The 26,631-nt window shown below is 37.6% G+C and overlaps 1 protein-coding gene across 3 annotated transcripts in view; it reads left to right on the top strand.

The window, feature by feature from the left end:
- The window catches only part of LOC115222595 (mitochondrial 2-oxodicarboxylate carrier-like), a 43,682-nt gene extending 17,361 nt beyond the window's left edge, over positions 1-26,321 (top strand). For all 3 annotated transcript variants that reach the window (XM_036511633.1, XM_029792892.2, XM_036511632.1), the window contains exons 2-8: positions 3,504-3,636; positions 10,057-10,186; positions 14,083-14,190; positions 20,724-20,888; positions 22,286-22,467; positions 22,991-23,043; positions 24,064-26,321. In XM_036511633.1, coding sequence (XP_036367526.1) covers positions 3,524-3,636; positions 10,057-10,186; positions 14,083-14,190; positions 20,724-20,888; positions 22,286-22,467; positions 22,991-23,043; positions 24,064-24,125 — 813 coding nt within the window. In that variant the 5' untranslated portion in view covers positions 3,504-3,523 and the 3' untranslated portion in view covers positions 24,126-26,321. The remainder of the gene's footprint in view (positions 1-3,503; positions 3,637-10,056; positions 10,187-14,082; positions 14,191-20,723; positions 20,889-22,285; positions 22,468-22,990; positions 23,044-24,063) is intronic.
- The last annotated feature ends 310 nt before the right edge of the window (positions 26,322-26,631 follow it).

The following is a 26,631-nucleotide window of genomic DNA, read 5'->3' as shown; positions in this document are numbered from 1 at the left end:
ACTCAGGGCCAACCAAAAGCCTTATGCGTGGATTTTGTAGAAAGAAGTTTGTCTTGCATATGCTCGTACATGTGTGTGTGTGTGTGTGTGTCTTTGTCTGAACATCATGAACATCACCATCAAACAAGTGGTGTTATCTGTTTCCAAAATCTGTGGAAAAACATGTCTAGCTATGGGGAATATTATTTTGATTGAATAAAGGTGAGGATTGGTGACAGGAAGTGTATTCAGCCATAGAAAATCTGCCTCAGTGAATTCCATGTGACCCATGCAAGCATGGAAAAGAGGACATTAGAATGATGATGATGACAATGATTGTAAGTTTCTATACACATTTAATTGCATACAGTGTGCCAGTGATACAGTTAATTAATGGGCACAACCATGTTTGCATTGCTTTGTAAATAACATTAGTTCCAGCCTAGTCATGCTGATATTTTTCATTAAAAATTGTATGTTCTTTCAGCAATCAGTGAAAAAGTAATTCCCACTCCTAAAATTATGACCCTTGTGCCTATATTAGAAAAAAACCATTATTGTTATCATAAGTACCATTCAAGCGTGATCATTACCAGCATCGCCTTACTGGCACTTGTGCCGGTAGCACGTGAAAACACATTCAAGCGAGGTCGTTGCCAGTGCCGCTGGACTGGCTACTGTGCAGGTGGCACATAAAAAGCACCATTTGAGTGTGGCCGTTGCCAATACCGCCTGACTGGTCCTCGTACCAGTGACACGTAAAAGCACCCACTACACTCTCGGAGTGGTTGGCGTTAGGAAGGGCATCCAGCTGTAGAAACTCTGCCAGATCAGATTGGAGCCTAGTGCAGCCATCTGGTTCGCCAGTCCTCAGTCAAATCGCCCAAACCATGGAAAGCAGACGTTAAACGATGATGACGATGACGATGACTATTATTATTATTTTTATTATTATTATTATTATTATTAGTAGTAGTAGTAGTAGTAGCAGCAGCAGCACTTGGAAAGGCAATGAGCTGGCAGAAACACTAGTACACTTGATTAAATGCTTGGTGGCATTTCGTGTGTCTTTTACATCCTGATCTCAAATTCTGCCAAGTTCAACTTTGCCTTTCATCCTTTTGCGGTTGATGCAATTGACTAGCCCTTCCCCTACAATTTCAGGCCTTGTGCCTATAATAGAAAGGATTATTGACACTTGGGTGGTAAACTGGTAGAATTGTTAGAGCATCTGGCACAAATGCCATATGGTAATTCTTCCACCTCTTTATGTTTTGAGTTCAAACCAGACCAATTTCAGTTTTATCTCTAATCCATTTGGGGTCAGGGACATAAAATATGAGTCGAATACTAAGGGTAATATAATTCGTTAACTCCTCCACCACCAATTTCTGGCCTTATGCCCATGTCAGCATAGGCATAATGTCAATTATTATCGTTAGTACTGTTGTGTCATTGAAGTCTGTCTTTTAATTCTCGCGTACCATATTCCAAGGCTTTTCTTTACCTGTAATTAGACCTTATTGAGTATAAAGTTTTTATTTGTTCATTAATTTAGTCTGTCAGTCAATCAGTTATTTAAATGCTAGAATACGAAGGCATTTCATATAGGAAGTGTAAACAACTGTAAGGGAATCTTACATTAAGGAGGTAGTGGGGCGAATCCTTCACCTGGGAAAGAAATATCGCTTACTTTCAAATCGGATCTGAAACCGTTCATTCAAGAAGATTCTAAAATTTATTTAGAGTGGGGGAAATCGTGATTTATTATATAAATCTCATTTTTACTTAGCATGGATGTGCTTTTATGAGTTTTTATGTAATTCGACATGGTTTCATCCAGTAACCTACTCAGATTACAACACACTGTTATAAAAAGAACAAAATATGCACGGGACAATGTATTTCTGATAGAGAAAATTGAAGATGGTTATGGTTGGATGCCTTCGGTCATAGGTTTGTTTGAAAAAGACTGATTTGATACAAACGACTATTTTGTGTTAAAATAAATGTAAGGGAGGTAACTACAGTTATACTTGTTTGTTTTAGCTTGCAGAGTTAATTTGAAATGTAACGGAAGGTGTAACATTTTCTTTTTGCTTACAATTTCAGCCTCAGTGTGAAATATCTATTATAGATAGATAAATATATAGACAGATAGAGGGTGCTACACATATATACATCCATGCATACCTACATACCTACCAACCTACTACCTACCTACATAATACATACATATATACATAAACACACACACTATAATAATAATAATAATAATAATAATAATAATAATAAGGTTACTCGACCAGAAGAAAATTCTAACTGGACCCCACCTGCAAGGTCATGTGCTGTTTATCTTGATATGAGATCACCATGTTGCGCACATATGGTTGTGATGCATGTGCCTAGTGTACCCATATCAGACGGGTAGTCATGATGGGTATATTGGGCTTCATATATTTTACCCCAGTGTCACTTTGATGGCATGCACTGCTCTCTCAGTCAATAATAATAATAATAATAATAACAATAATAATTCCAGGTTCATAATGAAAGAAAAAAAAAATACAATCCCCTAAAATTTGAAATTGCAAGAATTCAGAACATGAAAATTGTAATGGCTGTGCCACTAATAATTGGTGCATTTGGAACTGTAAGCAAAGATATAGACAAATGGTTGAAGGAGATTGGAATAGAATGCCTTGTAAAGCTGCTGCAGAAAGTCTGCCTCTTAGGAACAGGAAAGTTTATCAGGAGGATCTTAAGCACTTGAAAAGCTTGTGGATACTTAAGATTACAGGTAGTAACCCATTACTTACATAAATTCTATCAGGAATAACAATGAACCTGAATCGAATCAATAATAATTATAATAATCCTTTCTACTATAGGCACAAGGTCTGAAATTTTATGGGAGGGGGCTAGCTGGTTACATTGACCCCCAGTACTCAACTGGTACTAATTTTATTGCTCCCCACTAAAGGATGATAGACAGAGTTAATTTTGGCATTTCACATATTGCTACTTATCAAAGTTTGATAAGTGCCAATGTTCGAAACTCTCGGCCCTTGAGTCACTTTGTTATTTCTATTGCCCCTTGACTGGCTTTCATGCCGGTGGCATGTAAAAAGTACCATCCGAATGCAGTTGATGTCAGTGACCCCTGACTGGCTCCTGTGCTGGTGGCATGTAGAAAGCTACACTCTCAGAGAGGTTAGCATTGGGATGGGCATCCAGCCCTAGAAATCCAGCCAAATCAGATCAGAATCTGGTGCAGCTCCCCAGTTTACCAGTTTTCGGTCAATCTACCCAACCCATGCCAGCATGAAAAACAGACGTTAAACAATGATGATGATATATACTCATGTTTTGAGTTTATTTGCCTGTTTGCAAATAGCTAAATAAATGGATAAATGCAGATGCTGATGATGATGATGACCAATATTTCATGCATATTTATTTATTAATTGACGATTACTTTTGTTATTTTTTTGTTTTTTTTTTACATCCTCTTTTTTCTTCAGGTCTTGTGGAAGTGTCTTTGATGCACCCACTCGATTTAATCAAAACAAGGTTTCAAATTCAAAGAGGACCAGAAGATCCAAACAGATACACCTCCTTGTATGACTGTTTCAAAAAGATTTCTAGAAACGAAGGGTAAGTCCTCACCATCACCCACCTCACCTCATGTCACCTAAGTAAAACTGAAAAAAAGATATATAAATTAGAAAAAAAAAAAGACTCAGTAAAATGCAATATGGCCAAGTTGATAGAGTGTAATACATAGATTGTGAGTTCAAATCCACTGCAGCTATTTCATTGTTTCTGAACTGTACACTTCTGATAGAAACCATCTAGCTGGCTGGCTGGCTGAGTGGTCGATTGGCTGGGTGGGTGGCTGGCAAAGATTCATTCATCAAAACACTACTATGCCAACATTTGCTTCACAAACTTGTTTCTTCTCTGCTTCACCAATTGGCTGCATTTTCCCTGCACCCAGGCACACTTACACCTTAGCCATCTCAAAATAATTATAAATTCCTCTTCTGTTCCTTCTATATTGGTCTCCTCTCTTCTAGCAGCTTCATGCCCTCTCTCATACTGCCCTCTCTCATACTGCCCTCTCCACTACCTCCACCATATCTTTCATCCTCACCCGGGTCCCACTTGTTCCATTCATCTCTCCTATCATGTTCCCTTACCACATCCACATCTCATTTCCCAGACCACGACAAATCACAGACATGGCCGTGTGGATTCAGTGTAGATTCAGGTCTTCAGTTCCATCTCACTGCATGGCATTTTGAACCAGTGTTCCATTGTAGTTTCAGGCTGATTAGCACCTTGTGAGTGAAATTGGTAGAAGGAAACTACTGGTGACACATAAAAGGCACCATTGCTGGTAACATGTGAAAGGCACCCATGCTAGTGATGCATAAAAGGCACCTGTGCTGGTGACATCTGAAAGGCACCCATGCCAATAACATGTTAAAGACACCCCTCTTGGTGATACATAAAATCTATGTGTGCCAGTGAAACATGTAAAACACCCAAGCCAGTGACACATAACATGCAGCTATACCAGTGACACATATAAGACACTCAGTACACCCTATAGAGTGGTTAGCATTAAAGGCATGCATCCATAGAAACCAAGCCAAAAACAGGTTAGAGCCTAGTGCAGCTCTCAAGCTTAGCAATTTCAATCAAACTGTCTGACCCATGCTAGCATGCAAATGGATACTAAATGATGATGATGATGATATATATATATATATATATATATATATATATATGATAATAATAATAATAATAAAGGATAAAATTAATTAATAATTAATAATTTTACCAAGTAGTTTGGTATGTTAAAGAACCATTATTCGGTAAACTTATACATAAAATTTTATAATTATGAGTATAATTATAATTAGGGTTTAGCAAAAATTTGCTTTACCACATACTGAAATTTTCTTATGGTAGTGAAACAGTTAGTTTTAACTGCTAGTTCTAAATTTCAATGCGTAGTGAAGCAAATTTTTTGTTGATGAACCCTAATTATAATTATACTCATAATTATAAAATTTTATATATATATATATATCATCACCTGGCATAAAGCTGCTTCCCTCAATACTACTTCCTACCTCAGATGAAGGGAACTATTTTCCAAGTTACTTGGTGACCGCCACTAATGTCAGTGCTTTGAAGAAAGCACCCTGTATGTTCTCCTTTTCTACTATAGACACAAGTCCTGAAATTTTGGGGGAGGGGCCCAGTTGATTAGATCAACCTCAGTATGCAACTGGTACTTAATTTATCGACCCCGAAAGGATGAAAGGCAAAGTGGACCGCAGCAGAATTTGAACTCAGAACGTAAAGACAGATGAAATACCGCGAAGCATTTTGCCCGGTGTGCTAACGTTTCTGCCTGCTCACCGCCTTGCACTGTGTATATTCTGTAAGTATCTGATGTTAGGAAATGTACCCAACTGTAGAAACCATGTCAAAGCTGACACATTGGAGCTTGGTGCAGCAGTCCTCTAACATATATCAGGCTGCTGTCAAACCATCAAACCCATACCAGCATGGAAAATGAATATTTTATGATTATGATGACAATGTGATGATTTTGTATGTATATATAGATATATATAAACATATATATATAATTAATACAAAAAAAATAAAATAAAACGAAGAGAAAACACAAGAAAAATCAACAACGCGGGAACGTAGTGCATGCAAAGTATTAACAGATGCTCAGGGAAGGAAAGAAAGGTGGTTTTACATTTCGAGCAAAGCTCTTCTTCAGAAACAGGAGACAGAAGAAAGTCCAAGAGAAAAGGAAGATGGAGGAAAAAGATTGCCAATGATCCACATGTGCCAGTGACACATAAAATGTATATATGTGTATACATACATAGCTAGTTGATAAAGCTAGTTGTAAATTAATCAACCAAGGTGTGTGTGTGTGCGGAGGCCACTCTGGGCTGTCAATAAAAGTCGGTTCCATTAGTCCCCGACTATCAAGAACATTTTCCACATAATTATCAATGGCCCCTCCCCTGCGATAGAAGAACACATATGTTTCCACACTTACACACTGTTTCACATATGATTTGTACCAGAGTTCCTCATACACAACTCTTCTGAAGGTGCATTCTGAAACCTTGAGGTCCTTTGCATGGTTCTGATTGACTTACCAGTGTTTTTATCAATTGTTTCTTGGACTTTTTGTACAAAGTAATGTGTCCTGATGGTATTAGGCTTCAGCACATGCGTTTTGCATTTAGTTGCTGATGTTGGATCCCCATCAGCAGGTTCTGGCTCCTTTCAAACTTTGATAATGAAAGATTGGGCAACTTTCAGAAAGTGAGCTCTCTCTTTATCACTATACTGTGCTTTTAAGACAATGGTTACAGTGTGCCTTTTCATTTGCTGAGTCAACCTGATATCCATTGTTTATCTGAAAAGTAAGGTGAAAAAATCAAGTTAGAGCCTTTGAAAGAGGTATCCTCAAAATACCCGATGCATCCAGGAGAACCCAGCCATGGCTGTCAGACAATTTCTGCAACCACATCACCCCTAACATCTGACCATCTAACTCCCTAGATTGCAACCCCCTTGTTTATTATGTGTGGGGCGCAGTTGAGTGAGAGATCAACAAAACTCCTTGTAACACCAAAGATGAACTGAAGTCAAGTATTACAGTAGCATTTACGAACTTAAACAAGGAAACTGCCCAGAGGAGTTGCAGGAAATTCCAAAGTCGTCTGGAGACCATGGTTATAGCCAATGGTGATTTCATTGAAGAAATTTACTCTTTAATATTTCAAGATATTTTTATGTAATTTTGATACATAAATCTGGTAAAATGAGATGTCAGTGTTGTTTTAATTTCTGCATAATTTAGACAACAGTATATATACTGCACCCTGTATATATATTTATATATATATATTTCTCTCTCTTTCTCTCTCTCTCTATATATATACATACATATATAATTATTGATTATAATTGAGGGTACATGAAGTACCAGAGTTGCTAGAAATAAGAATAAAAAAATACTCAAATAAGCCACCATTTTACTGAAAATACAACAGGCTAACAAAAATTGAGGGACTAGCAAAATTTAACTTACCATTGCAGCTGAAAGTCTCATCAGTAGGTCTTGTTGTTAGCCAGGGGTTAAATTTATGCTTGTTTCGATATGCCTCTCAAAATTGTTGAAAGACCAGTACCAAATTCAAACAATATCAGTGTATAATTAGACATAAATAAAGATACTATTATTATTATTGATAAATAATAACAATAATAATATAAGTGACCAGCAAGCTTTAATTATAAATTTATAAATTTACCTTTTTGGCTTTAATGGGAGCTCCTCTATGCTGATGACCTTGCTCTTATAGCTGAATCACTATCTGAACTAGAGAAAAAGTTCTAGGTATGGAAACAACATATAGAATCAAAGGGTCTAGAAAAAACCAAAGTCTTAGTAAGTAGGAAGGTAGACAAATCACAAATCCCTTCAGGTAGATGTCCCTGCTTGATATATAGAAAAGGTGTTGGTAGAAACTTCATAAGATGCACCCAGTGTAAGCTTTGTGCACATAAAAGATGCAGCAATATCAGAGGAAGGTAAACAGGTAAACTAGCTTTTGTATGTGAAAGATGCACTGGTACAATAGATGCTGAAAATGTGCAGAAAATAGATTCCATCAACTGCCAGAGGGTTTCTGTTATCAGGGTGACCAAGTTAGTAGTGGAAGTGGATACTCTAAGAGCGTAGCTGTGGGAATAAGATTAGGCTGGGCATTGTTCAGAGAGCTTCTACCCCTGTTGGCAACAAAGGGCCTCTCTCTCAGAGTGAAAGATTGTTTGATGCCTGTGTGCGAACAGCTATGCTGCATGGCAGTGAAACATGGGCTGTGGCAGCTGAGAACATGTGTAGGCTTGAAATAAATGAAGCCAGTATGCTTCACTGGATGTGCAATATCAGTATGCATGTTCGACAGAGTGTAAGCATCTTGAGAAAAAAGTTAGGCATAAGAGGCATCAGATGTGGTGTGCAAGAGGATGACTACTGGTATGGTCATGTGATGCATGTAGATGAGGACAGCTGTGTAAATAAGTGCCGGTCTCTAACTTTGGAGGGAGCCTATGATAGAGGTAGACCCAGGAAGACATTGGATGAGGTGGTGAAGCATGACCTTCATAGAGGCAATGACTGGTGACCAAGACCTTTGGCAATGTGTTGTGCTTGAGAGGACCCATCAAGTCAAGTGCACCCATGCTGGTGGCATGTAAAGAACACCTTTGAAGTGTTGGACCTCATGGAGGCAAAGTGGCTGAGTTCTTTTTGAGTAATACAGTTCTATATTTAAGAGATGAGGAATTATGTACATTATTTACATTCGATGGATATTTGTCCTCATCTTGTTTGTTGTTAACACATTTAGGCTGATCTATCCTCCAGCCTTCATCAGGTGTCTTGGAGAAATTTTGAACCTGGGTTCTCATTCCTAAGGTATTTTTCGATGTCCTCCTCCCCTCCCCTCCCCATCTCCTCATTCACCCTCCCCTTCCCCTCTTCCTAGTGGAGGTTACCTCCCTAGTGATGGTGCTTCAGAAAATATTCTCAATACATAATGTAAAGTGGTCAGCAAATGATCAGAAAAAGTATTGGGTAGTGAGATCCATTTAGTCCTGTTTTGTTAAGAGCTATTTAGCTTCTCTGGCCACATGAGAAAGTGCATCCAGTGCACACTGTAAAATGGTTGGCAAAAGATCAGAGAAAGTGTTGAGTAGTGAGGCTCATTCAATTCTGTCACAAAGAAATGCACCCAGAATATTCAGTTGAGGAGTGTATTCCCCATATGTAAACAAATTCTTGTATCTTTCAAATGCAAAAAATTTGGTTGCTTTCTTTGGTGTTTCTGCAAGTAAAGAATAATGGGACTGTAAACCCATTCCAATCCATGCCAGTATGGAATCCAGTCCACGTCAGCATGGAAAACTAATGTAACATGATGATGATGATGATGACCATTATAGACATACATGTATGGTGTGTGTGTGTGTGTGCATGTGTGTATATGTGTGTGCACGAGCACATGCATATGTGGCAGCGTCCATATAATTTATATCTATCCTAATTCCATCCAAAAGGCATTAGCCAGCTCAGAACTATAGTAGAAGATGCTTGTCCAAGGGACAATATAGTGGATTGATCACTGGGTATGCAGTGAACTTCTTAACCACACAGCTATGCCTGTACTGCATCATTGATGCTTGCTTAAGTCAGATGGAAATGAGGCAGATTTATCTATGGCCAGATGCTCTTTGTGTCATCAATCCTCACCTGGCAGCATTTCCTTATGATTGGATTGTTTTAATGAAAGCCTGGAAAAAACAAAAAAAAAAACGACACCACTCATATGAGGGTGTCACTTGTTTACAACAATCACGTGATGTCAAGACGAAGAGGCACAAAGAACACAAAGGAACACACAGACACACATACATGCATACATGTACACATACACATGCACAAACATACACTTGAATACATGGACACACACACATGCACACATATACCTACATATATGTGCATGGTAGGCATCTTTTAGTTTCCATCTACCAAATCTACTCACAAGGCTCCAGTCGACCTACGGCTATAGTAGAAAAAACACTTACCCAAAATACCATGATGTGGGACTAAAACCACATAACTGGTTTTAGTCCCACTGTGTGGCACCTTCTTTACCATGCAGCCATGCATGCACGTTGTATATATGCTTATATACACACACGTGTACATATTTGTGTATGTATGTACATATGTACCTATACACATAGATATGCATGTGATTCCAATAAAAATACAAAACAAACTAAAGAAAGAGAAAATGTTAAATACTTGATTAATTTCTATTAGTCCTCCTCTCCCCCTCCTCCTCACTTGTTGAAGAAGTAATAGTAATGGTGGTGAAAGAACTACATATATATTTATAAAATAAATACGATAACTATATTTGTATTTTTGATGTAATTTTATTTTGATTTCAGAATGTTAGGATTTTATAAAGGAATTCTTCCTCCATTACTTGCAGAAACACCCAAGAGAGCAACCAAATTTTTTGCATTTGAAAGATACAAGAATTTGTTTGCGTATGGGGAACACATTCCTCAACCGATAGTAAGTTCTGAGATTTAGTATTCTTCATGTCAGGAATGGCTGTTTTAGTTAATGGATATCAAAGCTTGTAGAGCATTGGACAAAATTCTTTGTTAAACACTATCATCATCGTCATCATCATCATCATACACTCACTACCACGACCACCACCATCATCATCATATAATGTCTACTTTCCATGCTGGCATGGGTTGAATGGTGTAACAGGAGCTGGCAAGCGGGAAGACTGCACAAAGCTCTACTGTCTGCTTTGGTGTGGTATCTATGGCTGGATGCACTTCCTGATACCAACCATTTTACAGAATAAGCCAGGTGCTTTTCATGTGGTTCCAACAGCAGTGAAGTTACCAAGTAACTTGAAAAGTAAGACAGCACTCAACTGAGGGAGGGAGTAGTAATGAGGGAGATGGCTTTGTTCCAAATGAGATGAGTATGAGTAGAGGAACAGAAATAGATGTATTTAGTTATATGCCTTAAAGACCTGAGTCCAAGTCTCATCAAGGTTGACTTTGGCCCCTTGGCTTTTAATCTTTATGAAGTTGATAACAGAAAATTAAGTAGGAGTGGCTGTGTAGTAAGTAGCTTGTTTACCAACCACATGGTTCTGGGTTCAGTCCCACTGCGTGGCACCTTGGGTAAGTGTCTTCTGCTATAGCCTCGGGCCGACCAAAGCTTTCTGAGTGGATTTGGTAAACGGAAACTGAAAGCAGCCCATCGTATATATGTATATATATATATATATATATGCGTGTGTGTGTTTGTGTGTCTGTGTTTGTCCCCTAGCATTGCTTGACAACTGATGCTGGTGTGTTTATGTCCCCGTTACTTAGCAGTTCGGCAAAAGAGACCAATAGAATAAGTACTGGGCTTACAAAAGAATAAGTCCCGGGGTCGAGTTGCTCGATTAAAAGGTGGTGCTCCAGCATGGCCGCAGTCAAATGACTGAAACAAGTAAAAGAGTAAAAGAGAGAGTATCAGTCAAATAAAACAGAGGTGGTTTTAATTAGTAATGTTTATAATAATATCTTGGGTGCAGCTGTGGATATGTGGTGGGATGTTTGCTTCCCAGACACATGGTTCCAGGTTCACTTCCCTTATGTACCTTAGGCAAGTGTCTTCTACTATAGCCTTGGTTCTGACCAAAGCCTTGTGAGTGGATTTGGCAAATGGGAACTGAAAGAAGTCTCTTATATGTGTATGTGTTAGAAATTTTGTGTTAAACATGAGAAGTCTGCTACAGAACATTGAGCATGCTTTGGCAAGCTTACAATGGCAAGGCAAAGGGTCATATGCAATGTTTTGAGTGGCATGGGTGCTTCAAAAACAAAAGAATGTCCCTTGAGGATGATGAACAATCTGAAAGGCCTGCCATGAGCATCACCCTTTGGAAATGTGGAGAAAATTCATCAGCTTAGGCATGAGGATCATCAGAGGACTATCAATGACATTTTGAAGCATTTGAGAAAGAACATTTGGCAAAAGTAACTGGATCTGTAGAGTGTGAAGAATTGGATTCTTCATGGCATATGTGTGTGTGTGTGTGTGTGTGTGTCTTCCACCATCACTTGAAAACTGGTGTTGGTGGTGTTTATGTCCCTGTAACCTGGTGGTTTGGCAAAAGAGCCTGAAAGGATGTGTACCTAGCTGGAGCCACAGAGACAAGTAAAATATAGAAAAAATAGATGTTTATAAAAATGTTTTAAATTTTATTTCATTCTTATTTTGTTGTTCTACTTGTTTTAAGTCTGTTAGCTTTTCATTGGCCTCTTTTTTTTTTTTTGCTGGACCTCTAAGCTCTAGGGATGTAAATAAACCAATACCAATTATCAAGAAGGTGTAGCTGTGTGTTAGAGGAGTTTGCTTCCCAACTACATGGTCTTGGGTTCAATCCCACTGCATGGCACCTTGGGCAAGTGTCTTATGATTGAATTTGGTAGATGGAAACTGAAAGTGTATGTATGAGTGTGTGTGTGTGCGTGTACAAGTGTGTGTGTATGTGTGTTACTGTCTCCTTGCCTTGATTTTATGTAATAGTTGCAAATGAGCATCAGTCATATGAGCAGTGTTCTTCATTCCCAGTTTCTGTGAAAACATATCTGGTGATAGGAATACTACCTTACTTGAAACAGGTGAGGGTTAGTGACAAGGAAGGCATCCAGGTTCAGAAAATCTGCCTCAGCAAACTCTGTTTGACCTATGCAAGCATGATAAGATTACTCCACAACACTTTGTAAGGTGTACAGGGTCAATTTCCCAGTTTCTCAGGTGTACAAGGTGGTATCAAAAAGTTCCATGACTAATTATGGAAGATAGTTTATTTACCTAAGTTTTAACATCATCTTCAAAATAGTCACCTTGCACAGCAATAGACTGGTCCCAGCATTCCTGCCACTTTTGGAATCTGGCCTGAGAGTTGTTTTTTGCAAGTGAGTTGAGGACCTTCTGTGATTTTCTCTTGATTTCAACAATGGTGTTAAAACAGTGACCTTTGAGTTGCATTTTCATCTTGGGGAAGAGATGGAAGTTCGTAGGAGCTAAATCTGGTGAATAGGACGAGTGCGGAAGTGACACCATGTTGTTATGGGGGAGAAATGCACAAGTGAGGAGAGCTTGTTGACTTGGTGCATTGTCATTGTGAAGAATCCATATGGACCCATATGACAAACCAATATCAGCAATGTTGTTGATTGTCCTCCAACAATCCTCATGCACAAGCAGATGAACTTTCACCACATTCCCAGGTGTGATGCTCGTGACAGATCTTCCAGATTGCTCATTGTCTTCCAGAGATGTTCTTCTGCTTTTGAAGTGTCCATGCCACGCAAATCTTGCATACAATCCATTACCTCATCGCTGTAAGCTTGCCAAATCATACTCAATCTCTCTGTAGCAGACTTCCCAAGTTTAACACAAAATTTCACATTGGCTCTTTATTTCTGTTTATGACAAAATTGCAGACTACTGCATATACATGATCACAAAAACACAAATTTCACAACTTGCAAAGTAAACACCATGATGTCACTCGGCACACTGCCTCATGAAGGTCACTGCTAGCTCTTACTGTGCACACAACCGTGTGCTGCCATCTGTTGGTATGCTACAGAGCTAGTATGGGAATTTTTGGTACCTCACTGTGTGGTAAGTAGCTTGCTTACTAACCACATTCTTCTGGGTTCAGTCTCACTGCGTGGCACCTTGGGCAAGTGCCTTCTACTATAGCCTCAGGCCAACCAAAGCCTTGTGAGTGGACTTGGTAGACGGACACTGAAAGAAGTCCTTCGTATATATGTATATATATGTGTGTGTGTGTGTATGTTTGTGTGTCTGCGTTTGTCCCCCAACATCGCTTGACAACTGATGGTGGTGTGTTTACGTCCCCGTAACTTAGCAGTTTGGCAAAAGAGACAGATAGAATAAGTACTAGGCTTACAAAGAATAAGTCCTGGGGTTGATTTGCTCAACAATGACTGTAACTAGTAAAAAAGTAAAAGAGAGACAAGATGCTGTCTTTGTGAGTGATTGCAAGGGCTCTTGTTAAAGCCACTCAATATTAAGCAAAGCATAATATGATGATGTTTTAGTCTGAACAATATAGACAAATATATCCTTTTATAAGACAGTAGGACACAGTTTAAAAATTTGGTACTATTTTCACCAGGTCAGGTGCTCCTCTCCACCACCTCATAGAGACTTCCTCATTGTCTGAAATCCATGAAGTCAATGAAACAGGTGAAAATATAAATGAATATACGTCCTAATATTACTTTCAGAATAATTGTTTTTCCCCTGTAATTTTAAATAAATTTAGTTTAATTGCCCACAGCAGTTTGTTTTCTTATGACATCATTGTTATATTCCTAATTCTTCCTTGCTATCTTTCTCTATTTTTCTAGGTTTTGACTCTAGCAGGACTATTTTCAGGTCTCACTGAAGCTGTTATCATCAATCCCTTTGAAGTGGTCAAAGTTAAATTACAGGCTGAAAGGGACAACATAAAGGGGGTAAGTAAGTGTATATATGATAATCATCACCATCGTTATCATCATTGTTGTAATCATCATTATCATCATCATCATCATTATCATCAACACCCATTTTCCATACTGGCATGGGTTGAGCTGTTCAACTGGAGCTGCATGAATTAGAGGACTGCATCAAGCTCCAGTGTCAGCTCTTAAAATAATAATAATAATAATGAAATTATTGTATACAGTGCTCAGATGCACCACAACTTGTCAAAAGTGCATATAAAGCATATGCAGAAATGTACAAATGTCTGGAAAGTGAACAGTGTACGAGTCAGATACATGCTTATGTGTGTATGGATGGGAGAAAATCAGGAATAGTGTTGGCAAATCTCAAGAAGCATGGAAGTTTTGAAGGATGCAGTGCCCCGACAACTAATAACTGATGCCGGCAGTTTGTTCCATGCTTCAGCAACTCTTAGCATGAAAAAATGTTTCCGAAAGTCATGGGAACTGTGCTGTTTTTTACTTTGTAGACATGTCCACAGGTGTTAGACAGGTGGAGTTTGAAAAGGTGCTCAGAGTTATTGTTTGTAAGATGGTTAATAATTTTATGGATGTCTGCCAAGTCAGCTGCCAGACGTCGGAGTTTCAGTGTATCTATGCCCAGGGAAGTAAGGCGTTCAGAATATGGCAAATGCCTGATGGAGAGTATTCTCTTGGTTGCACGTCACTGAATGATTTCCAGACGATTAATATCCTGGGCAAGATAGGGGTTCCTAATGCCAACCACTTTACAAAGTATACTGGGTGCTTTTTACATGGCACCAGCACTAGTGAGATCACCAAGTAACTTGCAAGACAAACCCTCTTCACGGTGTGGTGGTGCAGTATTGAGGGAGGTGGCTTTGTGCCAAGTGATGAGATGTTAACATATGAAAGAGAAAAACAGGAACAAGTACAGGAGATGTATGGTTACTCCAGTTGAAAGGGAAGGATGATGGCAGTGAAGATGTGTTAGAGCATATCTTCCATGTGGAGGAAGGTGAATAATTTATTTACTTATGTGTACATCAGCAAATAATAGAAACAGTAAGGTGCCATGCTGAATAGCTAACAATAGTTAGTTTTGTCTCTCTGTGTTCTGTTTGCAAAGCCTTTGTTATTAATCCAGCTGGAGTTAATGCTGTAACTACCAGTTATATATTGGAGTCAATTTCAAAAGAACAGCAACAACTGCATTGATCATCCATTCAAAATGAACACCAACTACTTGACTTCAATGGTTGTAGTTACTTGATTTGTTAGGAATGGCAGCCAAGTCTCCTTGGTTGAATCACAACCAACTGCTTTAATTAAACAGAACACGTTGACAGTGATGTTCCTGATTTACTAAAAGATCAGATGATCGTGACTGGAGTGCTTTTGATCAAAGTTGACCTGGGGATACACAGCAATAGTGTCAACCACACTGAATTTTTTTTCTGGTCCCTCAGGATTTTCAGAAGTCATAGACCATAATCTGTTACCTTTCATGACTGTGAAGTGTATATGCTTGTACACACACACACGCACACGCGCACGCACACACACACACTCACAAGGCTGTAGTAGAAGACTGCACCCAGAACCATGCAGTTGGCAAGCAAGCTTCTTACGACACAGCCAAACCCCATTAAATATATATATATATAAAATACAAAATGGGACAAGAACGCAAAACATCCAGACACTTTGATGATACAAAAATAGGACAACAAACCATCCAGATAGATGATACAAAGAAAACAAGGACGGGTCATTCAAAGTTTTCTTTCCTCAGTCAAGTACCAGATTATCTTCACAATTTCGGCTGATTATACTTACTATATATATATAATATATATATATATATAGGCTACCAGCCATTAGGGTCTGAGAGATGCTGTACGGTTGAGTGCTTTATGGACGTGAAACCCAGGATAACCCCATAGACTGACCATGACTATCTTTATCTAATTACTCTACTACTCCATAACTCTATAACTTAGAGTGTGCTTCTCTTTTGGATTTATGATTTACTGATATATATATATATATATATATATATATATATATATATATATATATATAGGCGCAGGAGTGGCTGTGTGGTAAGTAGCTTGCTAACCAACCACATGGTTCCAGGTTCAGTCCCACTGTGTGGCATCTTGGGCAAGTGTCTTCTGCTATAGCCTCGGGCCGACCAATGCCTTGTGAGTGGATTTGGTAGACGGAAACTGAAAGAAGCCTGTTGTATATATGTATATATATATGTGTGTCTCCCCCTAGCATTGCTTGACAACCGAAGCTGGTGTGTTTACGTCCCCGTCACTTAGCGGTTCGGCAAAAGAGACCGATAGAATAAGTACTGCGCTTACAAAGAATAAGTCCCGGGGTCGAGTTGCTCGACTAAAGGCGGTGCTCCAGCATGGCCGCAGTCAGATGACTGAAACAAGTAAAAGAGTAAAAGAGTAAGAGTATATATCTATATACAAGTTCAGCAAAATTTAGATTCAAATGAATATGGTACTTAATTTAGATGCACCAGAATTCTGTATGGTGTTATCCATATAAATCCATGGGGTGACTATAATCAAAATAAGCAACAAGAATAACTCCGGTAATTTGGTACGATCGTTTCGCACTACATCATTTTATTAAATGTTGTAAGTATTACAACAGTTTTAAAATGCTGAGCACTCATCAACCATTAATAGAGGTTTTCCATTAATACATAATTTTCATATCAAGTGGTAACATTATAGAGAAGGTAGATATATAGATAAAGATGTGGATTTAAATTTTAAGAACATTTGAGGCAGTGGAGCTTATCAACTGACTGTATATATATATATATATATATATATATATATATACATATGACAGGCTTCTTTCAGTTTCTACCAAATCCACTTACAAGGCTCTGGTTGGCCTGAGGCTATAGTAGAAGACACTTGCTGAAGATGCCACACATGGTTGGGAAGGAAGCTTCTTACTGCACTGCCATGCCTGCGCCTACATTATATATTTTAGACAATAAAATCTTAACCGTTCTAAACACTCTGTGACCCTCCTGTCCCCCATAGCATCATCATGACATTTACCACCTAGTAAGCTTACCACCACCACCTCCATTACTAGGGGGTGTTACTGCTCAGCTGGAGAACCTGATTTATCTGGTAGCAATTGCTTTGACTCAGGTTACTTTGACATTGGTGTAAACTGACTGTCATTATGTGTTGCTCTATAACGATAGCTCTTCCTTTCACATTACATCAACCACCACCACTATCACCAACATCATTACCACTACCACTAGCACCACCACAACAATGTGGAGGTGCAATGGCCCAGTGGTTAGGGCAGCTGACTCGCGGTCGTAAGAATGTGGTTTCGATTCCCAGACCGGGCATTGTGAGTGTTTATTGAGCAAAAACACCTATGATCCACGAGGCTCTGGTGGGGTGGTGGTGGTGAACCCCGCTGTACTCTTTCACCACAACTTTCTCTCTTTTTTCCTACTTCTGTCACAAAGCAGAGGAACCAATGTGTAACCCACTATGGTGTGGTAAACTTTCAGACCCTAGTCTAGATTGCAAATCCTCTGTACCCCAGGATGGTTCAGCTCTCCACCTGTTAAAAGCCACCATTTACGGAATCAGGATAACAACATAGCTTTTGCGCCTGTGCAACCGCCAGTCTATCATCGCGTGTGGTGGGTGGATCTTCAAGTTGCTACACGCATTTTTAGTAGCTTAGAGTAGGCTCGAATTAGAGATTATTCTTTGTGGCTAATGGCGTGAGTCCTGATTGGAGGAGGAGGAGGAGGAGGAAGAAGAAGAAGACGACGACGACGGCAACAACTACTATTTACAAACTTTTTACAATATTAAAGCCTAATGAATCGATGGAACGAGCTAACAGCAGTTTTACAATAATTAACATTTAAAGCTTTACTCCATTGAATTTGGCACGCTCTTCATCAAGAGATATAGATTTGGTAGAATTAACGCGATGAAAACATGAGTTCTGTGGCCCTCGGGTCACTTTTGTAACTTTTTGCCAATTAAAAAAAGATGTTCAGCAATATAAAAATTCAAAACGGTGTATTTCTTGTGGAAAATTTAGCAGTCACCTGGTCCCTGTAGTCTTTTGGTTTATTTTGAAATAGAGTATTCCCAAAGGGAAAACGATTTAAAAAATTTAACATCTAAATTATTTGAATCATTCCCCTTGAATCATTCTCCTTTGAATTATCTCCCTTGCTTAGTAGTTTCCATTATTGTGGTTATTGATTTGAATTATTCCCCCTGCTCAGTGATCTCTAGTATACTTTAATTTGTTTAAATTATCTCCCCTGCTTTGTTACCCTTCGTATTCATTTTTAATTCATCGCGTACACAGGATATGAATGTTATCGCAGTTTTGTGAGATTTGGCTGTTATTTCTAGCATGTGAATAGCCTGCTTGAAGGCTAAGGCCGTAGAATCAGGAGGGGGTGGGGTGGGGGTAATTTTTTTCTTTTTGAAAAAATTGAAATTTTAGAAACAATTTTCTTTCAGAATCATAATCTCTGTATTCTTGTACATGTTTCGCAAAAAAATAATAATAAATAATAAAAATAAAAATAAAATAAACAATTTCAGGTAAAGTGAAAAAAGGAGAAATGGGTGGGTGGGTGGGTGGGTGGGGGATTGAAATTTTGAAGTCGCGGCTTTTGAAAAATTACTTTTCAGAATCGGAATCTCCATAGCCTAAGACGTGAGATTCCATAAAAAAAAGAATTAAAATGGGGAAGGTTCTGTTTACATCTCTGGCATGTGAGTCATCATCATTATCATCATCACTTAATGCCTGGCATGGGTTGGATGGTTTGACATAATCCAACGATCTGCAGAGCTGTGTCATTCCCCAATGTTAGCTTTGGCATGGTCTCTGTAGCTGAATACTCTAACCCTAACAGAACCACTTTACAGATTGTACAGAGGGCTTCTTTTGTAACCTTGGCACTAGTCAGGTCACCAAATTACTTGCATGACAAAATAAAAAAAGAAAGTAAAAACCCCTTCGGCTGTGTGAGTGTTTGAGAGAGAGGGAGGTGGCTTTATATCAAGTGTTGAAGGCTGGAGTATGATAGAGGGACAGGCAAAAGTGTCTTGCTGTAGAGAAGATACATGGCTTCCCTGTATTATACAGGGGTGGGAGTAGCTAGAAGAGGGATAAAGATGGTAATAAAAATGTGCCAAAACATACACACAAGGTATAAGAAGGGAAGTATAAGGGAGAATATAGACTTGTATTCTCTATAAAAATCTTGAGTGAAAATAGTACCGCTGCTCTTGGCTTCTGTAAAATCTTCAGCCATATATGGTCCAGGAACACTTAAAACTGGCTCTCTAAGACTTTTGCTCATGGATTAGATGTCAATTATGCTTTTTTAAAAAAGAAATCCATTCATCAGGTGAGAAGGCAGTGCTCATGACACTAGGGCCTCTGAAATTAGTTTGAGGGAGGGAAGTATTTCTTAAATTGGATGCCTGGCCTGTATGCTTGTTATGGATGAGATTCTGCTAAAGGTACCTAAGATACCTGGCAATAGCAGTTAATCTACATGAGGGTGTTAATTGAGGTGATGGATTAAATGTACCACCTAAGCAGACCATGGTGATATTTTGGACTCAAGAGTGCAAAGAACCAAAACAAATATCACAAGGCATCTATTCTGGCATTTTGTCTGATACTCTCTAATGATTCCATGACTGACCTATTGAAGTTTTAATCACCACATTTCTCGTTAGCTTCTTAATTTGGGTATGCAGGCATTTTGAAAATACTTTATGGAGTGACAGCCGTACCCTGCATAGTTACAGGCTGCTTTTTGGCAGGGCATAGCAACCATTCAGTCACCTTGCCGGGATACGGTGAAGTCATGGGACTGCAGCATGGTGGATTGTGAAGAGGTAGCAGAAGTGCTCAACTGAGCCAACATTGATACTGAGCAGAGGAATCTTAGAAGATCAATGGTCAGGAGCAACAAGCTTTATCAAAAGAGTAACTGTGACGCATTCACAGGGTTGGAATTCATGGTTGTATAATCAACTGATGACAGATTCACTATGACTCAAGCTCCCGATTCAAATTCATAATAATGGAATTGGATGGTGAAAGAGTGATGGGATTTTTTGAAAGCAGCACAACCAAGAAGAGCTTATGACTAACACTCCCTTCTTAACTAATGATAGCATTCATTTAACTATCATTCTTTCCCCACTATGCCTAAAAAAAAAACAGCCAATAACAACAAAAAATAAAATGCAATAAAATGACCACCCACTACAATATGGTTCTGAATACTCTACCAACCCTACTGCCATATTTGCATTTGAACAGTGTTATGAAAGGACTTATTTTCTGGTTTCTCAATTACCTGGGAAAACATACAAATATACTAATTATATCAGTTAAATTAATTTAAACAATTATTTAAATGATTATAAACTTTTAACTAATTATAATTATAATTATCCATTTTTTTAAAACCTAAACAGCAAAAGAGTACTGTTGCTACTGCCAGAGAAATATTCAAAGAACATGGATTTGGTCGGAAAGGATTGAATAAAGGATTAACATCAACTTTAGGCCGACATGGAATCTTCAACATGATATATTTCAGTCTTTACCATAATGTGAAGAATACATTTCCTGAAACTGAGGTAAATTTAAAATCATTGATTTTTAAAAAGATTATATTTTTACCAAAAATGTATGTACGTTGTATTACAAAATATTGGGTGAAATCTTCCTGGAAACCATCCACATGACCAGCTTATTAAAATTCTGAAAGTGCACAAACTAGAGGATGAAGTTATGAATTTCTTCCCAAAGAACAATGAAGTTAATGGTATCTAACTACAAATAACATGATTGTATGTTCCATCTTGACAGGAATATCTTCTGGGATATTTCAAAGTGATAATATATTTGATCTTTTTTAAGCTGACAAGCTGGCAGAAACATTAGAACGCCGGGCGACATGCTTAGTGGTATTTCGTCTGTCTTTACATTCTGAGTTCAAATTCCGCCGAGGTTGACTTTGCTGTTCATCCTTTTGGGGTTGATAAATTAAGTACCAGTTACGCACTGGGTCGATGTAATCAACTTAATCCCTTTGTCTGTCCTTGTTTGTCCCCTCTGTGTTTAGCCCCTTGTGGGCAGTAAAGGAATAAGAAGTGTTAGAACACTGGGCGAAATGCTTAGTGTCTGTTTTTACATTCTGAGTTCAAATTCTGCCAAGGTTGACTTTGCCTTTCATCCATTCAGGGTCAGTAAATTAAGTACCAGTTGCATACTGGGATTGATCTAATTGACTGACCCCCCCCCTCCAAAAATTTCGGGCCTTGTGCCTAGAGTAGAAAAGAATATAGTTGGTTATTACATTATTTTATGATGACATAATAAAGAAACAGAAGATAGTTTTTATGGCATCTAACAAGACACACCATGGTTATAAGTTCCAGCCTAATTAAAGAAATAAGGAATATCTACTGGGATATTTGAAAGTGATAATATTATTTATTTTATTGTACAGGGTAAGCCAAAAGTCACACACAAAATAAGTTTATTACACTCTGGAATTGTCAATGATATACTTCAATTTTTCTAAAATTGAATAAAATAAATAAAGTAGTAATGAATACACATGTACATGATGAACAAAATGAATAATAATAATAATAATAATAATAATAATGATAATGATAATGATAATAATAATAATAATCCTTTCTACTAAAGGAGCAAGGTCTGAAATTTGTGGGGAGGGAACTAGTCAATTACATAGATGCCAGTGTTTCCACTGGTACTAAATTTATCAACCGCAAAAGTATGAATGAGGGACAACCAAACCAATTCATTGTCTTCATGTATGACATAAAATTTAAAGATACAGATGGTCCACAACTTTAGAGTGTCGTCAGTATTGTCAAGCAAGTTATTTAAAATATATGGTAGTGATGGGATGGGGGGGTAGTGATGGTGGTAGTGATGGGGATGGTGGTGATGTTGTGTGAGGTGATATAATTTCAACATTTAAAAAATTTTTATTTTATAGGACAAAGTTTTGGACTTTTTAAAGAAATTTACTGTTGGCTTTATTTCTGGTGTTCTTGGATCTTGTACTAACATTCCATTTGATGTTGCCAAGAGTCGTATCCAGGGCCCTCAACCAGTTCCTGGTGAAATAAAATATCAGAAATGTTTCCAGTCTATACACTTGATTTATAAAGAAGAAGGGTAAGATTAATATTAATTTATATGCTGTGATCTTGTCTTATGACCAGGGCTTCATTGCTCCTAAGGAGCAACCTCTACCTGGACTCCTACCACTGTCTGTCTCTGGCCAGTTGTAGCCATGTAGATCTTGTCCATTGTCTTGGTGTCCATTCTGTCATCCTGACTGTCCACCTGTTGTCCTTCACTCATGTGATATGGCTACCCATCTGTATTTGTTCTCCTTGATGGTTCTCATGATGTCTTTGAGTCTTGTGTGCTTTTAAATCCAGACGTTGAAATGTATTTAGGCAGTGTATATGGCAGAGATGTTAATGTTGTTGGAAGGCAAGGGTGGCTGTGTAGTTAGGAAGTTTGCTTAGCAGGCATGCTGTAGTTAAAGTACATAACTGTACACACACACATACACACGCACACACACACAAATATATGTGTGTGTGTGTGTGTGTATGTAATAAATCACTTTTATCATTCTAATACTTTTAATGTTGGTTAATTTCTTAATTTTTTTTTTGTTTTGTTTCAGATTTTTTGCTCTTTATAAAGGCTTAGTCCCAAAAGTTCTCCGACTTGGACCAGGTATTTGAAATATCTTTTTTTGCTTACCTTGTTTTCCCACTGTATATGAATAGATAGTGGGTTGGATAGTTAGTCAGATAGACAGACATATAGACAGATGGATGATTAGACAGAAGATTAACTATATATGTGAGAGACAGACAGTTATTTAAATAGATTGATAGATAAAGGATGGATAAATAGGTAGATAACTAGATGGTGATCTAGGCAGATAAATAAACAAATAAATAAGTGGGTAAGTAGGTTAATAGATTGATGGATAGGCATGGCTATGTGATTAAGAAGTTCACTTCCCAACCTCTTTTGCTCTTGTTCAGTGAATTGTTCTGCACCTGATTATACAATAAACTCATTATTGATTCAGCTTTGTCTTTCATCTGTCTGTGGGTTGATAAAATAAAGTACCAATCACATTTTGGAGGTGATTATATCAGTTCCAGTATCGGGTTGATATTTCGTTTTATCCACTCCATAAAGATGAAACTCAAATGTGACCTTGACAGAGCTTAAACTTGAAATATAAAAGAACCAAAAGAAATACGATAAGGCCTTTTCTCCAACTCCTTAACAATTTTGCACATTCATAATAATAATAATAATAATAATAATAATAATAATAATAATAATCCTTTCTACTAAAGGCACAAGGCCTGAAATTTTGGGGATTAGTTGATTACATGGACCTCAGTGTTTCACTGGTACTTAATTTATCGACTCTGAAAGGATGAAAGGCAAAGTTGACCTTGGTGGAATTTGGACTCAGAACATAGTGATGGGTAAAATACTGCTAAGCATTTCATCCAGCATACTCACGATTCTGCAAGCTTGCTGCCTTAATAATAATAATAATGATAATGATAATGACAATGATGAGGAGAAATTTGATCGTATGTGCTGCTCTCTCACTAAACGATAATAAAAATTAAATATGATAATAATAGTGATATTTAAATTTAAAAAAAAAAAATAAATAAATTGAAAATATTTCTGTTAACTGCTTTTTACTTCTGTCTTTTTCAGGTGCTGCCATAATGATGATTGTCTATGAGCATGTCTTTGACTGGCTAAAGAAATTTATCTAATCTTTGATTTATATTCTCAATATTTTTATAATTATTCCGTGACAAATCTCCCCCTTTTTTTTTTCTTAATGGTGATTGATTTATTCCTCCTTTTAGCTGAATCTTTGCGTACCAGTTCCACTTTAACTCAGGGATCAGTTTATTCCAGTGTTTGGGGATTATCTCACCTAGTGAGATAACCACATACAAAAGTGAGTTAATCACCACCTCCAACTGTGAGATATCCATATGGCAGAAAACAGTACATGGCTGAGATAGTCACATGTGAAGGTGAGATAATCCTACATGCCAATATAATCACACACCAAGATGAAATAAATGCATATCAGTGATATCTTATGACTGAGGTAACCACATGCCAAGGGGAGATAATCGCTAAATTTCATTCATTTTGTGAAATCTTTTTTTTATGTCTCTCTTGAGCCTATACACCCATTATTACTCTGATTTTCATGGCATTTAAGAAGCTACCAAGAGTATAGGACCCTTCCTCTTCCACAAACTGAATGGAATGTTAGTCCACTGCAAGTTTAACCTACTTCCTGGCTGCTGCTGCAGCAACTACTCACTTTCAATTGAATGGACTGAAACCAATGTAAAATGAAGACCCTTGCTCAAAGACATACTTCCCAGTCCAAAAATTGAAGCCAGGACCTAACATTTGTGAGCCCGACAATGAAATCACTTAACCAAATGCTTTTCACTTAACAAGACTAAGATTTAGTAAATTTTTTGACATTGCTTAGAGTCTCTAATCACTTGGTTACAATCCTATTTCTCATAAAATCTTTCAAAAAGTCTCTAAGTTTTATGAGAAAATACCAATAATTTTCCATCCATCCATTTTTTCTGTCTATTCTTGGGAGGGTCATGTCGGTACAGCCCTCAAGTACCTCCTCCGTAGGGCCAGAAGGTCCTATCTGATATAACGATCATTACACTTTCCATCTGGATTCCCAAGTATAACAAACTGAGACTATGGATATTATCTAACCATTTTATTTTTGGTCTATCCTTAGGTCTTCAGTCAGTTGGTTTGACTTGAAGAATCCATCTTGCAATTCTTTCCTGCGACATCCTGATCACATATCTGTAGTACCAGGGTTGTGACTTCTCAATGCAGAGAAGTAGCTGATTGACTTGTAGGGACTCCCTGATCCCTAAGCTACGCACCCTGTTGAATAATATTACTCAATAATCCATCAGAGGAACCCCATTTTGGCCACCTGTATTTAGACTGCACTCTTTCAGTCATTACCTAACATTTATGACAGTAGGTGAGGATAGGCATGAAGACTAAATTAAAATTGATTATACAATTATATAATTAACAAATACTTAATTCTCAAAGTACTTTTGTCTACTAAAAATTGAGAACAAAAGTAAATCTTAACCCTTTAGCATTTAATCTGGCCGTATCCGGCCAAAATATTCTACTCGCTTTATGTTCAAATTGGCCACATCTGGCATCTCACACCTACCCTACAATGACATTTTGAGCATAAACAATCACATCATTGAAATCTCAAGGCTACAAGATTATCCAGAATAAATTCAAAATGTGAATATGTTATATTTGACAGAATAATCTGAACACTGAAGGGTTAAAATGGATGATTAATTTCATTTTTCAAACCCTTTGCAAATGAAGTGTGTTTTCTTCCATTAGCTACAAGTTTTAGAATATGAAATAGGATTTTATGTTTCAAATTGAACATCATTTGTCAGAGAAGGACTGCAATGGATGCAGTCTCAGACTCACTTAACTGGAGTAAATACTAATTTCTCATAGAAACAAGATCTTATACGGGAATGGTACATTTAATTCTGCTGACCTGTTAAAAAAATAACTGCCAAATCTGCCTTAAATCATACATGACCTTTTTTTAAACAAGGAAAAGCACTAGATTATCTAGTCCTATATGCCCCTACAAATATGGGCTGGTTATATGGCTGGCTTGCTTTTGATCATAGGTTTGCACAGTTGGAGTTTACCTGGAACTAAACAACAATAACAGCAACTACAATTGTGAAAAAGCAAAACTGACCAGGGCACAGATTGTACTCAGAATATAAATTGACGAACCTGTACACTTTTGTAAAACGTTTTTTTTTTTTATTCAGTTACTCTCTCAGTTCATGTATTTAATTGCTCTCGGACTAAATAATTATAACTATAAATAATACAAAAAGTCATGATTTTGTTGCTTAACTTTATTGGTTTACCAATGTCTCATAAACAGATTCATATACAATGAGAGAAGGTAGAAAATTCTTCCTGGAGCTTCTTTTTTTATATGTAATTTGTTTGTATTGAAGCAGTTTTTACTTTCAGGGAGCCCTTCAAATTCAAATACATTCCATGTTTCATAAAAGTCCTACATTAAAATTATTATAAGGCTATCTATATATCATAGTTAATGTATATACAATGTTCATAGGCCAGTTACTGCAGTTTTCTTTGAAGATAAAATTTCTTATTGTCTCCTTCCAAATACACACACAC

This window comes from Octopus sinensis, linkage group LG20, assembly GCF_006345805.1.
Source record: "Octopus sinensis linkage group LG20, ASM634580v1, whole genome shotgun sequence".
Lineage (NCBI taxonomy): Eukaryota > Metazoa > Mollusca > Cephalopoda > Octopoda > Octopodidae > Octopus > Octopus sinensis.
The sequence above is the reverse complement of the archived record's forward strand: the minus strand, read 5'-3'. Positions and strand labels throughout refer to the sequence as shown.